This window comes from Periplaneta americana, chromosome 15 (assembly GCF_040183065.1).
Source record: "Periplaneta americana isolate PAMFEO1 chromosome 15, P.americana_PAMFEO1_priV1, whole genome shotgun sequence".
In the NCBI taxonomy this organism is placed as follows: domain Eukaryota; kingdom Metazoa; phylum Arthropoda; class Insecta; order Blattodea; family Blattidae; genus Periplaneta; species Periplaneta americana.
The window spans coordinates 66,301,081-66,317,787 of record NC_091131.1 but is presented as its reverse complement, the minus strand read 5'-3'; the positions used below and the strand labels follow the sequence as shown (position 1 = coordinate 66,317,787).

The following is a 16,707-nucleotide window of genomic DNA, read 5'->3' as shown; positions in this document are numbered from 1 at the left end:
ATTGTCGGGGATGATGAGGGATAAGTGAAACACATTGAAGAGACGAAGCTCCTGTTTCTCATGTGTTACTATAAAGAATAGAAGAGAGGGGATCAAAGTTAAAGAGAAACAGAATTATTGGCTGTGTCGCAATAGCAATAAGCATTGCAAAACAGGAGACCTCTTTACTGGAAGACACTCTAAATTTTCAGCATTTCTTAATTTTTATATATTTTACTCTTGTATCTTGAAAGTGATATTTGTCTGCATGATATAAGGAAGAGGAGACTTTTAGCCTTTTGGGACTGCATGAGAGCTGAAGTGCCAGTGACCACAAATTGAAGAGATGTAGTGCTTTGCAGTGTCATTATTCTTCATGTTTTTCTTCTCCCATCACTACTGTAAGTACTACTACTCCTCTCTAGGACAAAAAAAATGGCCTAGGTCATGGTTAGACAAATTCTGGGCGTCAGGTCACCATGGCATGTCGAAATTTTTTATGTGGTGCCTGAGTTTCTGTATTTTTTTTTTAATTTCGTTATTTAACGATACTGTATCAGCTAGAAAGTTATTTAGGGTCAATGGAATTGGTGAGAGGTGAGATGATATTTGGTGAGATGAGATCGAGGATTCGCATGTGATTACCTAACATTCATCCTACGGTTGAGGAAAACTTCGGAAAAAAATCCAACCAAGCAATCAGCCCAGGTGGGAATCGAACCTACGCCCAAGTACAGCTCTGGATCAGCAGGCAAGCACCTCTGTTGCCTGAGCTACACCAGTAACTAGTTTCTTTATTGAGTTCAAAATGTGTTATGATTTCGGTTTTGATACATTATATTAACAAAAACAGTCATAGGAAGAAGTTCACTGTGTAATGTGTTTTATCAATTAATTATAATACTATATTGTTTAATATATTTTAGTAAATGTATCTTTATCTTAGCTCGAATTGTTTTCCCATTGCATGTGTGGATAAAATGAAGTGGCTCCTGAAAAAAAGGGGCTGGTGCCTGAAAATTTTGGAGTTTTGTCTATCCCTGGTCTTGGCATTTAGACTTTTAAATTGTTCCGTTGTGGTCCCAACCCAGAGAGCTAAACTACAGTCTATAGAAAACTAGAACGATATTGAGAGTTCTCTATTTCGCATGCAGAAAGGGAGCAACATTGTAAAGTTACGTGGTAGTGCAGTGCAGTTTATTGCTCCACCTGCCAGCCGTGTCGGAACTGAGCATCAGATGCGAACTCGTAAATTTGTATCATACAGACTCTTTGATGAGAGAAATATTTTTTTATTATTATTATTATTATTATTATTATTATTATTGTTGTTGTTGTTGTTGTTGTTGTTGTTGTTGTTGTTAAGTGTCATAATGTGGCGAACAGTACACAAAATAATAGGGTGTGTGGTTTATCTGAGTCAGACTAATGACACAGAATCAATTAAGCCCATTTCATTTCATCCCGATGGCTTAAACAGGGCGAAAGATGATAATGATCCTATTTTTGACGATCCTACAAGGTGGGTAACAAATTAATCTTTCGCAATAATATTGCTTAATGAAGTTACGTTACTCAGATAAGGACAGTGATTTTCAAAATTCACACAGGCAATATATTGACTTTCCGACGTATATTTAAGTAAAAGTATGTTTTATAGAACCATGAGGAATGATGAGAAACAACAAGGATAATGTCAGTTCTCCCCCGTAGTCAGTAATATAAATACACAAGCCACTGGAATAACTACGAAAACAGTGGCCACAACAGAACACCAATACTGTCTGTGATGACACATTAACGAAGATTAAACTCTTCTGAACAAAACAGTTAGCTACCACGTGCTTGCTGTGAAACAGTTGGCAACACTGACCTGTTACCATGGACTCTGATTGGTTGGTTTGAGCGGTTATCATGGTTGCGCCTTGAAGCTGTAGAACTGTCAATATCGTTCTAGTTTTGTATAGACCGTATACCAGATGATACTGTAGTGAATACCTCAGAAAGTGACCTCTAAGGTTTAGAATAGTTGTTTCCCTTTTTTTTTACATTAAATGTCACTGGTCCTATGTTGTAGGATAATATATTTGACGTTTATTCTGAGTTGGAACATTTCAAGTGAAATATCATTTTAGTGTGACAGACATTTATGAAGACGAATGGAAAACGGACAGACTACGAGAGACAATTCTAAGGAGCATTCACATGCTTTGAAAAGTATCCAGCTTTTGTACAGAAACTTTGAAAAGGCTTTGAAAGTAACTTAAATGGTAATTCAAGCTGCCTCACAGCTCACAGATGGGCTGGGCTAGTCATAACCTATCGGGATTTGTATGCCCTAATTGTTGTTCACGATTCTTATGTTTTGAAGGGAACATGTCCCATGTCACATAACTCAATGCGTGAGGGATGCTTGCACTACAGGTGTCCTCTCTCAATGACTGTTGTTCCCTATATAAGTTTTGACTCGCCTGGATCCATCGTTCACTTGCGTATTCTGTGTTTCTTCGTTCACTTGCGTATTCTGTGTTTCTTCGTTTACTTGCGTATTCTGTGTTTCCTCACTCACTTGCGAACTCTGTATTTTATCGCTCACGTGCGAACTGTGTATTTTCTGACGCGCAATCTGCGCTAGTTGACAGTAACATTCTGTAACTTTGTATCTTTAACATTTTGTAACTTTGTATTTGTTCTCATTTATCGACTTAAATTCTGTGACTAAGCTTCGGCTATCATTTCGACCTGATATACCTAGAACCGTTAATAAACGTGAGCTAGCACAGTAATCCTTAGATTTATTTCTTCAACTCCACTCATCTTCCAACATCTGGGGTCGTCGCCGGAACTTCGAGAATTACGTACAGCCTACGTCTTTGAAGAGAGTCCGTCGATCCTGGGACTGCAGCCTGGGACACGACAATACTGTAAACTTGCATATGGTGACTAGTTTAATCTCCTTTCAATCCTCAGAAACGAAACGCATTTTCCAACATACAGTATATGCACCTGACTCTATCAAATTCGGGACATTGGATCAGAAAATGTGAGGATTTTTTTCCTTCGTTCCCTTATTGCTAATAAAAAAAGAGTTCTATTCCATTTAAATTACTTTAAAGTGTATCTTTTTTCCAAATATTTAAATCCCTTCTGTCTGAAAGAGATTCTACTGCACTCATGTTATGGGTCGTCAGTGAGAATTGTAGGTTGTGCTTCATTAATAATATGTATATAGTTTTTAGAATTGTTGTACCATCCAGACCATTTCAGCCTGCCAGAAACTTTTCTTTCTTTTCCATTTCTTGTAATAATGGTTTGGTAGTCTGTTGCCAGTATTTTTTCAGTATTGAGGAGACTTCTTTTTTTATTTCAGACTGACTTGATAAGTGTGAAAAGTTCAAAATCGAACATTATGTTTCAGTCCCTCCAAGATACTTACAACGACCCACAGACCGGTTTGCATTGGAGAAAGGAGACATAGAATTCGAATGTTCTGTATATGGGAAGCCAGAACCCCTCGTGCAGTGGGTCAAGGATGGAGATATCATACCACAGAATGACTACCTTCAAGTTGTGAATGGGTACAATCTGCGCATTCTTGGTCTGATGGAGACGGATGCTGGAATCTTCCAGTGTGTTGGCTCAAATGCAGCAGGCAACATCCAGGCAGCAGCAAGGCTCACCATTACTCAACCAGGTAACAGCTACATGGGTTAACTGCAAGTAAGATGCAGCATTAATTTTCCATTTGTTGCTTGTACTGTTGAGGAAAGGATATTTTAGCAGAAACGTTCGTAAGAGATATTCAAACTGTAGGTTGTTTACAAGTGTGTGAAAATATTTCTTGTTCCCAGACCTTTATGCAATAAAATAAGTACCGGTATAGAAAAAAATTCTCATCATGCTGCTATCTGCTTATTCTGGTACAGTACTCCATAGCCAGTTATATAAAAGTATGATGCAGTACTTCATAAGAAGTAACTAATAATACGAATTATAAAAACTGTGTTTTCACAAAGGCTTAATGTATTTAATACTCCATACTATACTTACTAGATACAAGTGTTATGTTTGTTCTGTTTGGAAAAAATATTAATATTATTAATTTTTTGTATCTTATATAAACTGTCCTACCAGTGAAAGGCAAGTATTCTGGTGTTTTATAGAGTACATTTATATGAAGAGTGATGTAGCAAACCAATTTTAAGGAGGTAACTACCCTACAGAAATAATGAAACATAACTCGGGAAATAGTTTAGGTTTCTGGATAACATTATTACATTAACATCTCTGTCTCATGCATCATTTTAGAGGAATATCACATTTTTTGCTTTTCTCAGTGTGAATCATTTAATTGTTCCATGGAAAAACCCAATTTTTAAAGTCATTCTTTTGCAACATATCAGTTTTCTCATCACTGTATTTCCCACAATGCGATGATATACAATATAATCTTATTTTGCCAATATTTCGAATTTGAGAGATAGTTGCTGTGGAATCTGAAGGAGGTGTTTCAATTTTTTTTTTACGTATGTACAGCCAGTAAAAAAATATTTTGAAGAAGTGTGAAAATGCTTTCAATTTTTCATCAAAATGTATGTAATTTATAAGCATTTAATTTGGCTTTGTGAACAAGTTTTGTTTCATTCCTCTGTTTTTCCTCAGCCTGATTCTTTACTCCTCTTATTCTTTTACTTTGTGTTGCTTATTTCCTGTCTTATGTTTGGTTTTGTTTTGTTTGCTGGTTTTGTCTTGTCCTACCCCAGCCTCCAGTTCTCGTGGCCTGGGAGAAGTTCTAACAGCTTACACGCCCCCCCCTCCCACAGTTGCGTCACTGTCACCTGGAGATATGGAGTTGCCTTCTGCTCCACGGGGGTTGAAGGCTGTCATCGTGTCCACCAGGTTTGTGACTTTGAGCTGGAGTCCTCCCGAAAATTCAAAGGGCGAGAACCTCACATTCTCAGTTTTCTTCCGGCAGAAGGATTCACAGAGGTGAGTGGTCTGATCTTTAGGTACAATACATGAAACACCTCAACAAGACTGCACCTTGATATTCATATTGCAGGGAGCGTGTCGTCAACACTACAGGTTCGCGTGTGGGGGAAGTCAACATCGCAGGTCTGATGCCTGACCGCACCTACCTGTTCCGTGTGCTGGCATACAACTCACGTGGGCGGGGTGCGAGTTCTGACGTATTGAATGTGACCACAAAACCAGAGGTGCATGTACCAGGCGCACCCCGCAATCTGCGTGTTGTACCCATATCTCCTACCAGCCTGCTAGTGCAATGGGACCCCCCCGAACTGAGCAACGGCCCTGTGCTTCATTACAACATGTTCTACATGGAAGGTGACTCGGTAGAAGAACATCACGTGGTGACTTCAGATCAGCAATATGAACTCACTGGCTTAGCCAAGTTCACCGAGTACAGTGTGTGGGTAGTGGCGTTCAACCAGAATGGAGCAGGCTCCAGCACTGAGGAAGTGGTAGCCAGGACACTATCTGATGTGCCATCAGAGGCACCTCAGAATGTGACACTGGAGGCCAGCAGCTCAACAAGTGTGACCGTCCGATGGGAGGCACCCCCAAAGGAGAGGCGCAATGGCATCATCACGGGGTATAAGTTGCGTTATCGAAAGCGTGACCGAAAGCGGGGTGATACTGTCACCACTGCGGGTGACAGGAGACTCTACACACTACTGGGTCTGGAGCGACGTTCTGTGTATCAAGTCCGCTTATGGGCACTGACAGTAAATGGCTCAGGACCAGCCACCGAGTGGTATACAGTTGAAACATACGAGAACGATCTAGATGAGAGCCAGGTACCTGATATGCCCAGCTCTCTGAGGGCACGCCCCATGACTGACACTATCACTGTGTCCTGGAATCCTCCTCGTAATCAGAACATCATGGTACGTGGTTACACTATTGGCTGGGGCAAAGGCATCCCTGATGCATATACACAATTGCTTGATGGCAAACAGAGATTCTACGTTATCGAAAGTGTGGGTGAGTATAAACAATAAGTTTTGAGATTTAGACTCAAATAGTCGTTTTCAGCACATTTGATATCAGTAAACTGTTGTAAATACAAAGTGCATGACAAGTGATGTAATTATAAAATATTTGTAAACTTTCGACAAGATCTGAAAATGATTTGATATTGACAATTCAGTGAAAGGAATCTCTGTTTTATTAGTTTTAGCATAAAATCTGTAGTTTAAAAGTAATGTGTATATGATGCAGAGCCAAATTCCGAGTATGTCATCAGTCTGCGGGCATATAATGACATGGGTGATGGGCGCCCTGTGTATGTGTCAGTACGGACTAAGGAGGTGATGGCTCCAGAGCCTGTTTACCCACTAATACCACCTGTAGGCCTTATGGCCATTGTGCTATCATCAACAACTGTCGTGGTGTACTGGACTGACACCACACTCCCCAAGAGTCAGGTAAGTTGAGTTGAAACCATGAACATGTGTGAGTTAGGTTTGCTATCAGAGAGACATGAGTATCTGTGTTGCAGTTTGTGACAGACAATCGGTATTATGTGGTGCGCTACACGCCGTCACACTACTCCAACAACCCACGCTACAAGTACTTCAATGCTACTGACCTAAACTGCATGATTGACGACCTGAAACCCAACACGCAGTATGAGTTCACCGTTAAGGTGGTGAAGGTGAGAGGGGCTGCAGTGATATGTGAGACCATATGGAAAACAGTTTGCAGGTGTTACCATGGTGGCTATGTGTACAGGGTCGTCGAGAGAGTCCTTGGAGCATGGTGGTACTCAACATGACGCAGGAAGCAGCCCCGTCCAGTCAGCCTCGTGATCTCACTGTTGTGCCTGTTGAGGACAACCCCACTGCAGTTAATCTGAACTGGCAGCCGCCCAAGCAGCCTAATGGACCAATCACTGGTATGCAGGCCAGTTATTCTGACTTTGATTTATCGTTCTTTCCCTGCATCTCTACAGACAAATGTTTAGATAGTATATATAAACAATGACCAAATCATTTCTTGTTAATTGAAGATGATCTTTACATCTCACAAGGGAACTATTAATGAGCTCATGTCGAAGCCTCCCCTTATATACTGCGCACACAGATCTTCATAGCATGTAGACAAATACAAATAATTAACTGCCAGTACAGAAAGAGTTTGCAGCAGAAAGCTACGTACACTTTTGGCAACATTTGGATGGACTCAGCTCAACTTTGTTCAGATCACTGTCGACAGTTCTCAATGAACAGTTCTGCTGACAGTGTTTCGAGTGAGATTTATCAAATTATCACAGCGTGTATATATATTATAACATAAACCTTGTCACAGAATAACCAATAACATAACATTGTTGAAAATGCAGAAGCAATTTATACACATTATAAATAAGTTCTCTAGCTTGACTGTGTAATGTTTTAGCACTTTCTAATTTAGAACGAAATGGGGACATTGTTAAGTACACAGAATATTATACACAATTCTGAAGGCCTTAGTTATCCAACAAACGCACTTTCAACTGTGTAAAATACATAAAAATATTAATACACACGCTACCTGCTACTGCTCTACACAGTACATTGCATGACGCATACAATTGAAGACCGCAGTTTCGAATGTGCCCTATAATCAGCATTAGGTGATTCACAACAGCCCTATAACAGGCATGGTGGCAGCAGGAACGAATATTGTTCTCTGCACATCAGTGAAATGGGCAAGTACGTTTTGCACTTCCTCTACCAACTGTAAGAGTGTGGAAACTTATTTGGAATGTTACACTAAGAATGCACATATTTGAAGAGAAGAGTTGACGTGCCTACATACACTGTCACATAACATGTGAGATGACATCAGACACTGAATGCATTCGCCAGCTGAGAGAGCGCTATTTACCCTGGCCAAGGGCTGCTCAGTTTTATTCAAGCTTTAATTTCTTAACCCTAGTATGGACAATTATTTTTTTTGTATAGATCTCTCTGTTGTAGAGATCTATATGCATATTTTGAGGAAGGTTTCAACATAAGCTCTTTAACAGTTCCTTGTCAGTATCAAATAACTTACAGACAGCTTACAAGAGCTAACAAGCTACGAATGTAATATTTTCAGAAGTGTTAATGTATTCAGTGAGGAAACATATTTTCTGGAACAAAATTAATGGAGAACTCGAATATTAGAAAGCAGTTAATTTCACTTTGGCCCTCGTTAAAGTTGATGAGTGTTGTCGTGACTTTAGGCATACAAATGCTAATAGTATCGTCTCTTGTTCATAGTTTTAAACTCCAATCACGTACAAGTTCACAGTGAACTTTAAATGCTGACAGACTCCAATGTAAATTGCACCTTCAATTTGTCATGGATGGAGTATGTTGAAAGAATGAACCCTGAACCTTATCTGATTACCTAAACAAATTCCACTATACTCCCCAAGAGGACATAGACATTTAGGAAGACGAGAAAAAAAGTTAATGTGAGATCTTAACAGATCCATTAGGGTCGACCTGATGACCATGATGACGACAACACATAACCTGGTTTCTTTCTCACTCACTGCAGTTCGAACAATTTCAGAGTGAAATATTTAAACCTGGTTGTTTGTGTTGGAAATGAATGTACATTACTAATTGAAAGAATCACCAAGTCAATTTATTGTCAACAGTGTAAGAATATTTTTGATGTTGTACTTATGAAAAGATCAGTGTTGAATTGTTTGGTATTAGTGGACCAGGGTTTGTTTGGCGGTAGTGCTTAAGTTTATTACTCTGTGTTTAAATTTTTCATTTGCTTTCAGTTTCAGTGAATGGAAGGCCAATGCAGAGGTTTTATTTCTGACCTTTTGTATTTTCTCATTATATGAAGTGTGAAGATAATATTTTGATACTGAAAAATCTGCTCCGAATTTTCAGGAAAATACACGTTTTCAGCATTCCTGATATTGAAAGAGTAGTTGTGGTATGCTGTCTGTATATGTAAATGTAATGATTTCTCCTTATGGATTTTGTACTAAAAGTTTAAGGGTGTTTACAAATGGCTTTGCGAAATTAACATAATTCTAACCATTACAGAAGTATAGCAAAATATGTTTTATTAACAAAAGCCACCCTAAATAAGGGTTCAAGAGATCGACCTACTAATCAATTCATAATGAACAATGATTAAAATGATATTTATGCAGAAAATTATCTGGTAAGATTATGCCTCCAGTTGAGAACTCCTTCAGATCAAAGTTTTAGAATTGAAAGATATCTCCACGAATTGCTTTGTAAAAGCTATTCAAAGTTTGTACTCTTATAACCAATATACAGATTGAGTCATAAGTATGTTTGGAAAATAGGTGTGTTCCTGGATCAAAAATAAGAACAATTCCTTATATGAAAATTTGACGGAAAATGCTTATTTATTGGAAAAAATAGTAATAGTGACTTTTGTTTTCATAAGTATCTTATCATATTGTGTTGTTTTTGTTTTGATTTTGTACCAGAATTTGTTTACAAACAATACAGTGACAAGACAGTATACTTTGTTCTTGTTTCGATTGGACACGGTGGTCCAGTGCCTTGGCCATCCAGATCACCCGACCTCACCCCATTAGATTTTTATCTTTGGAGTCACTTGAAGGCTGTCGTCTATGCAACATCAGTGAATGATGCAGAGGAGCTATTGCAATGTGTTGAAAATGGCTGCCAACTGATCCGTGATGACAGCATGGTGTTTGAGCAAACTCGCAGTCATGTGTATGTCATGCTCAGGGATGTGTGAACAATGGTGGGGGACACATTGAGCACCTTTTGTAAACGTTAAATGACAAGTTTCCAAACATGTACTTGTGACACAACAAAAAAAGAACAGAAACAAGGTATGACCCTATCTCCAATAAATAAGCATTTTCCGTCAAATTTTCATATAAGGAATTGTTCTTATTTTAGATGCAGGAGCATGTACACATATTTTCCAAACATACTCACTCTGTATATTTCTCTCCACAAATAATTTAAACATCAAGTAGGATTATCATGGGTTGGTTCTTCAAGAAGATTATAGAAAAAATGTTAAGATACTACACTTTACCAGATCGATGTCTATAATCCACTTTTATTCAGAAAGGAGAGAGAGAACAAAGGTAGTAATTTATTTTCATAATAGACCTATTTTTGGGCATTTGCCAAGTAGCTAATATGTATGAAAACCTTATAAACAATTAATACCTCGTAAATACCATTTTTATAAGTGGCAGAATAATAATAGAAGCAATTCCAATATATGAATAGCCATTTGATGTCACCTACAAAAATTAATTACATATGTCTGCTTAAATTTATTCAATGATTAAACAGATCCAAAATTTAAATAAAATCATAGTTCTTCAGTGGATTCCCACATATTGCGGTATAAGCAGAAATGAGAGAGCCGACATTTTAGCAAAGAAAAGCACTAAAATTGAACAAAAACAGAACTATAATTTTTCATATTACTCATTAAAATTATTAAAAATAAAATTAAAAACAATTATAATATGCAAATATTAAATACTACTAAAAATTCTCATTGGAAAAATTTACTAAAAAGACGTGATTTAATTCCTGACCTACAACATAAATCTGCTATGGCCATGTTCAGACTCCTTACTGGTCATGATTGGGTCAGGGCTGGGCACTGGGAGCGAATCCAGTCTCTAAACAGGGACGCTTAATATTCATTCGTCACGACATGAACGCTGCACGGTGTTCAGTGGGGAAGAAAGGACTTGAAGAGAAGTCATATGGCTTCCAGTGGGAGAGTAGAATCCATGCTTGGTGCCCAGCACTGGTCTGGGTAAACATTGCATCCTGTCTACTCCAAATTGTGTATTGTGTTCTCAAGAAGAAGAAATGGATATGAATCATGTGAAGCACTTCAACAAAATAAAAATCTTACATCTAAATACTGAGGAGCAAGAGAGAAAATAACTCGATTGTTATTGCAGTTTATAAATAATGTTACTGCTATTGCAAAGAAAGAACCTATTTCTTACAGCTCCGTAACATCTATTTTTTTAATTCCCTTCTACCTGCTATCTGCATCAACCAGGTGACAGAAAATGAATTCGTCACTCTTGTCTTTCTAGCACCACAAGACAAGTGAAGACGGCATTGCCACATAGATTCTTAGTTCAGTTGCCATTGTATTGTAAACATGTCATACCATGTTTATCACTAAAAAACATAAAATCTCTGCCTATCCACCTGCTCCTACCTCTGGGGAAGGGAAGGGGAATGCTGCTAGCTGTAATACTGCACCTCAGCCCCGTGCCTTCCACGTGCTTCACTAGAGATATCAAAAGTCAATTCTTTTGTTGTGATAGCAGTAAGTATCTTGCTTTGAGAGATTAAGAAAATGTCTTTTCTGTGCATTGCAGGAAACGAATGTTATATTTTAGAGAGCAAAAGACGATTGAAGTCCTCAGAGAGTCTGTACATTAGAAAAAACTCATGAAAAGTGATTTTTTTCGTAATCATATGATGAATTCTAAATAAATTTATTTTTTTTTGTGCCCAGGTTATGTGATCCTATACACCACAGACCACACGCAGCGAGACAGGGAGTGGGTGGTAGAAGGAATTCTGGGAGACAAGATGACTACAACCATCAAAGGACTAACGCCTGGGACACTGTACCACTTCAAGATCCAGGCTCGCAACAACAAGGGTTATGGCCCATTCTCGTCCATTGTGTCCTTCACGACGGGGCCCAGTGAGTAGCCCAAATGGCGTCGCATGCTTGTAGTGCATCTTGCTGCAGTGCCTGACTCTGTGTTGTAATTGCCTGTCTGTTTGTCTCTTAGGCAGTGGGGATAAAAGGTCAAAAGTGCAGCCTGTGAGAGGTAAGCAGCTCGGCCTGTGCATGTAGTTGTGGAGCGCTGCCACTGCAGCACGGTGTGACCGACGCTTGTGCTTTCAGACGGGCGTGTGCTGCATACAGATGTACTGCTGTTCGTCGGGGCAGGCAGCGGGCTGGTGCTGGTGACGGGCATTGTGGTGGGGCTTGTCGTGGTGTGCTGCCGGCGAAAGTCGGCACAGCGTAGCAAGAAGGGGTAAGTATATAATGAATTAGCACAGGCTTGTTTACTTTACATGTCCAGGACTCTAACTATCCTCTCCTTACAGGTATATGAAGGGCACCACGAAAGGCAAGCCAGGCAAGCCCAACATCAAGCCCCCAGACCTGTGGATCCATCATGATCAGATGGAACTGAAGGCCTTGGAGAAGACGCAGTCAGGTGCAGGAGGGGGTGGGGATGGGCCCTCTGGTGTGCCGATTGCTGTCACTACACTACCTCGCACATCTGGTGGCCAGGAGTTGGAGTCTGGCGACCCTCACCACCACAGCAACTCCTTAGACAAGCGAACCTATGTCTCGTCATATATAGGTAACATACAGTTCAGAATCTCTAGACAGCTGTCACATCCAGTCTGTATCATGGTATATTGTCAAAAAACTTCTGTTTAGAACAAAAACAAATTGACAAATAGTTGTATATTTTAATTTAAGGTTAAGCTAAACAAAACTTGTAATGACAATTTTAAAATTGTATATGCCATATAATAAGAGATCATAGAAACATACCATTATCACCTGCCAGGTATTGTAATTTTACTGCATCGTTGTAAATGTCTTCCTATATTTTTTTTCCATTTGGTTTCTATTTTAGAATTCGTTTTGGGATTCCTCTAGTATTCATTCTTCTAATTGATATTTATAGTTAGTATGATACATTAGGTGTATTTTGTAATTGAATCAGTTATTGTTTAAAGGAACTAAGTCCACTTTTTAAAGTTTTAAGATAATCGAAAAGAAACTGATTTGTGAATAATCTATTGAAGATTAAATAAAAATATATTGTACACATGAAATATATGTGTACAATATATTTTGGTTTAATCTTCGATATACTATGCACAAAACAGTTTTTTTCGATTATCTCAAAACTTTAAAAAGTGAACTTAGTTCCTTTCAACAATAACCGATTCAATTGGTTCAACCATCATTTATTAAAATGTAATTTCTTTCATGATTCAAAAGAGTAAAGACGATTTTTTTCTCATGGATTTTTATTTCTGCAGCTTGTATCCTTGTTTCTTAATTGCTCAGGCCTCGCATCCCTATATTAATACAGGTTTTTCTAGAGTCCTGTAGATATTTATTCTAATGTGTTGTTTATTAATGGTGTGAAGATCGGGTTTATAACTCGTATTTGTCGTAGAAATTTTGTTATCTTTTATGGTACCTGCAAAAACTCTGTTTCGAGGTTTTCAAGGAAATGGACGTTTTTAGCATATCTGCAACTGGGAAAAGTGGTTATAATGGATGTTACATGAAGTGAAGAAAACACAGTAGCGATTCACTTCAAGAATATTCAGACTATTTTCTTTGTGTGTGTGTTTTTTTATATATACAGAGAATAAATTAACATTGAAATGAAATTACAGTAGTATTGACCAAAAAGATTTTGCTAAAAGAAATTACATACAGAATTAGTCCTACATTTTATTGCGAATATCTTCTTGAACTGATTTGTAAATTAAGTAAAATGTCTTACTTTTGAGTTTGTAAAGAATTGTTTTCTGTGTAATTCAGAAAACGAAAGTTCATCTTATTTGAGTGCATATTCAGTATTAATGATTTCATTTTATGTACGTCTTTTGAATAGTAGTCCAAATAAATAAAACGTAAACGATATCATTTGCAACATGGTAAAGGAATCCAGTTGTTACAAAACGCATATAAAATGTATAATGAAGAAAGTATCATTTTCGTGATACTAATTTTTTCCATACTAATTGATATGTCAAAGTCAGGCATTTTCTTGTACAAGATATATTAATATTGTAATTCACCTTCTGTTTTGGTTATAACCTGATTATCTTATGTTTTCATCTTATTGATATTTCTGTGCAAGTTTCTTGTTAGCACTTTGTAAATCTTCTTAGATGGCTCTACATTCCTATATGGAACTTTTCTCCATTTCAGCATTTTATAAATGTGTTTATATAAATTATGACTAACAGAGAAAGGAAGATGCAATCTTGTCTTATTCCTCTGTCAACTGATGACCATTTGGATAGATGAGAATATAGTTTTACTGAAATACTAGATTTCATAACATTAAGATTATTTGCCAATATATGGGACTTGTACTTGCAAAATTATAAAATAAAATAGTTGAGGTTGGATGTGGCAGCTGTTATTTTGCACGGTTGTTTGCACTTGCTTGTGGCTGTTGCACCTTGCCATTGTATCAGGTGCAGATGAGAAGACTTTGACGGCTCGACGTATCATCAAGCCCAAGCCCATCACTCTGCCTGTGGACAACATGCCCTTGCGAGAGCGTGAGTAGTTGCCTGCCTGCATGTCCCTTGCTTTTGTTTGCATTGTGTCACTGAAGTGACTTGATGACTGACATTTTCGCTGATGTTATGGTGTTCTTCCAGCTGTTGCCACTGCCACACCAATCCCTGGGAGCAGTAGCATGCCTGCTGGCCAGCAGGGAGACATGGCGCAGGCAAGTGGGAGTCGACCCATGTACCCTCGCACACAATACACCATTTCACGTGCTCACGTTACTCTCGACCAGGCAGGTGAGAGACAATTACGAAGCAAGGAATATTACTCCTATAATAGCAATCATGGCAAAAATTTGAAGTTCTATATTTGGGATATACACTGCTCAAAACGATTAGAGGAACACATTTTCAGACTGACCTGAAGCCTCAAGTATAACAATACCACTGAAATAGCTCACCACATAGTCTAGACCAGTGGTCGTCAGCACTCGCTGAAATGGTAGAGTGCATGGAGGGTAAGGAATTATGCTCAGTCGTGCACAAGGGATAGAGAGAAAGCATACCCGTGAGCAGCCACAAATGCACATTAGGGCAGTGTCTTGTCTGCAGGTAAGAGACACTAGCCCGAGAGTGCAGTGTTCTTGATCGCTGGTCTAGACCAACATCCAGTGCTTACAAATAAGAGTGCCACCAGTTCATTTGTAATGATGCGACCACAATTTATGAAGCTCAAAATGGGACACTTATGTACTAATACTACAGCTTCACAGAAAACTCCCTCTCCTTGTTGTACAACATTCAGTACCGTAAACAGAAATTTGATTCTTTAATTTTTAAATAATGTGAATACAATGTAGCCATTATCGTATTTACTCGCATAATATAGACACACTTCTTTTTTTTTTCGATTTTTATAACAAAAAACTAGGGTGCATCCTTCATGTGAGGAAAAAATTTTAGTGGGAAAAAAAAAAAGCATGTATTAAAGGTGCACCAGCTCGAATGTTGAAATAATCGATAGAATACATAATGATATATGGGCATGACTAATTTATATATCGATTGTGTCGCACTTGAGAAAAAATTTAAATTATGGTTTATTTAACAATGTTCGCAACTGCCAAGGTTATATCAGTGTCGCCAGTGTGCCGGAATTTTGTCCCATAGGAGTTCTTTTACATGCCAGTAAATCTACTGACATGAGCATGTGCATTGAAGCACACTTAAATGCCATCAACCTGACCTGGGATCGAACCCGCAACCTCGAGCACAGAAGGCCAGCACTATCACACTTAAGATGATTGATGGTTAGCAACAGTTGTATAGACATGATAACTTGTAACAATGAATACAGCGACAATAAGACAAGACACTTTATTGTTATTATAAACACTAGCCTTACCTCATTCACTACCAGGTTCAGCATCACTGCTATCATTTGTCACAGATTCACATTTCTCTATGTGTCTATTACATGGGGAATTTTTTTGTATATTATAATGCGAAAAATGGGTGTGTCTATTACCCAGGTAAATATGGTAATAACTGTTTTAAGATGTACCATAATTATACACATCTTAACACCATTCCCTTTTACAACAAAACGGAATTATTTGGTGTCCCAACAATAACTGTCAGGACACTGGGAAGGAATGTCTAAAAATGGGACTGTCCCATTCAAAACGTTGCATCTGGTCACATTATCATTTCGGAGTGCAGTCGAAACTTAGTGGGCAGCAAAATTTAAAGTGTTTGCCTTATCAATGAACCCTCCACCAACGTGAGCAAGTGACTGTATTTAGTAGAAAACATCACAATGTGATTTGTTTTCATATGGAACACACACGTGCATCATTAAAGTTAAAATTGTATGAATTGTGGCATTGTTGAAGGATGGCTATTTCCTGCATTACGTTGCAAACGAACTTTAGATCAATTCCTCTGTCACCTGCAATTTTTGGAGACGATAACAAGGGGCAGGTCAGTATTCCAGAAGACAAGGAAAATAGAAAGAATCTCATTGGCAATATCAGTACATAATGACATTTTCTTTTGCCAAGACACTGCCACTGCTAGGGATCTCTGAGGATAGTTACAGGTGTGAAAATTTCTGATCAAACAATTAGGAATCAGGAATAGCATGAAGCAGGGTAATATACAACACTGTCCTGTCTGAGGTGCAGTTTTAACGCACCAGCCCAAGCAGCTCTTCTTAAGATGAAAGAGTAATGGAACGGAGAAAAATTCTCTCCGGCGCCGGGACTTGAACCCGGGTTTTCAGCTCTACGTGCTGATGCTTTATCCACTAAGCCACACCGGATACAACCCCGGCGCCGAACAGAATCGTCTCGTATGATGACGCAGAATATCTGCATGGAAATATCATATGTACTTCGGTACATTGAAATAA

The 16,707-nt window shown here is 38.4% G+C and overlaps 1 protein-coding gene across 4 annotated transcripts in view; it reads left to right on the top strand.

The window, feature by feature from the left end:
• The window catches only part of fra (neogenin protein frazzled), a 65,961-nt gene that overhangs the window by 43,534 nt on the left and 5,720 nt on the right, over positions 1-16,707 (top strand). The window contains exons 6-17 of one of the 4 annotated variants that reach the window (XM_069847529.1): positions 3,398-3,673; positions 4,803-4,968; positions 5,042-5,985; positions 6,223-6,428; positions 6,503-6,658; positions 6,736-6,898; positions 11,512-11,706; positions 11,798-11,836; positions 11,914-12,046; positions 12,120-12,382; positions 14,256-14,342; positions 14,445-14,591. In XM_069847529.1, the coding sequence (XP_069703630.1) occupies positions 3,398-3,673; positions 4,803-4,968; positions 5,042-5,985; positions 6,223-6,428; positions 6,503-6,658; positions 6,736-6,898; positions 11,512-11,706; positions 11,798-11,836; positions 11,914-12,046; positions 12,120-12,382; positions 14,256-14,342; positions 14,445-14,591 (2,775 nt within the window). Of the gene's footprint in view, positions 1-3,397; positions 3,674-4,742; positions 4,969-5,041; positions 5,986-6,222; positions 6,429-6,502; positions 6,659-6,735; positions 6,899-11,511; positions 11,707-11,797; positions 11,837-11,913; positions 12,047-12,119; positions 12,383-14,255; positions 14,343-14,444; positions 14,592-16,707 lie in introns of all 4 variants that reach the window. The other 3 variants (XM_069847527.1, XM_069847528.1, XM_069847530.1) reach the window with 3 other exon arrangements.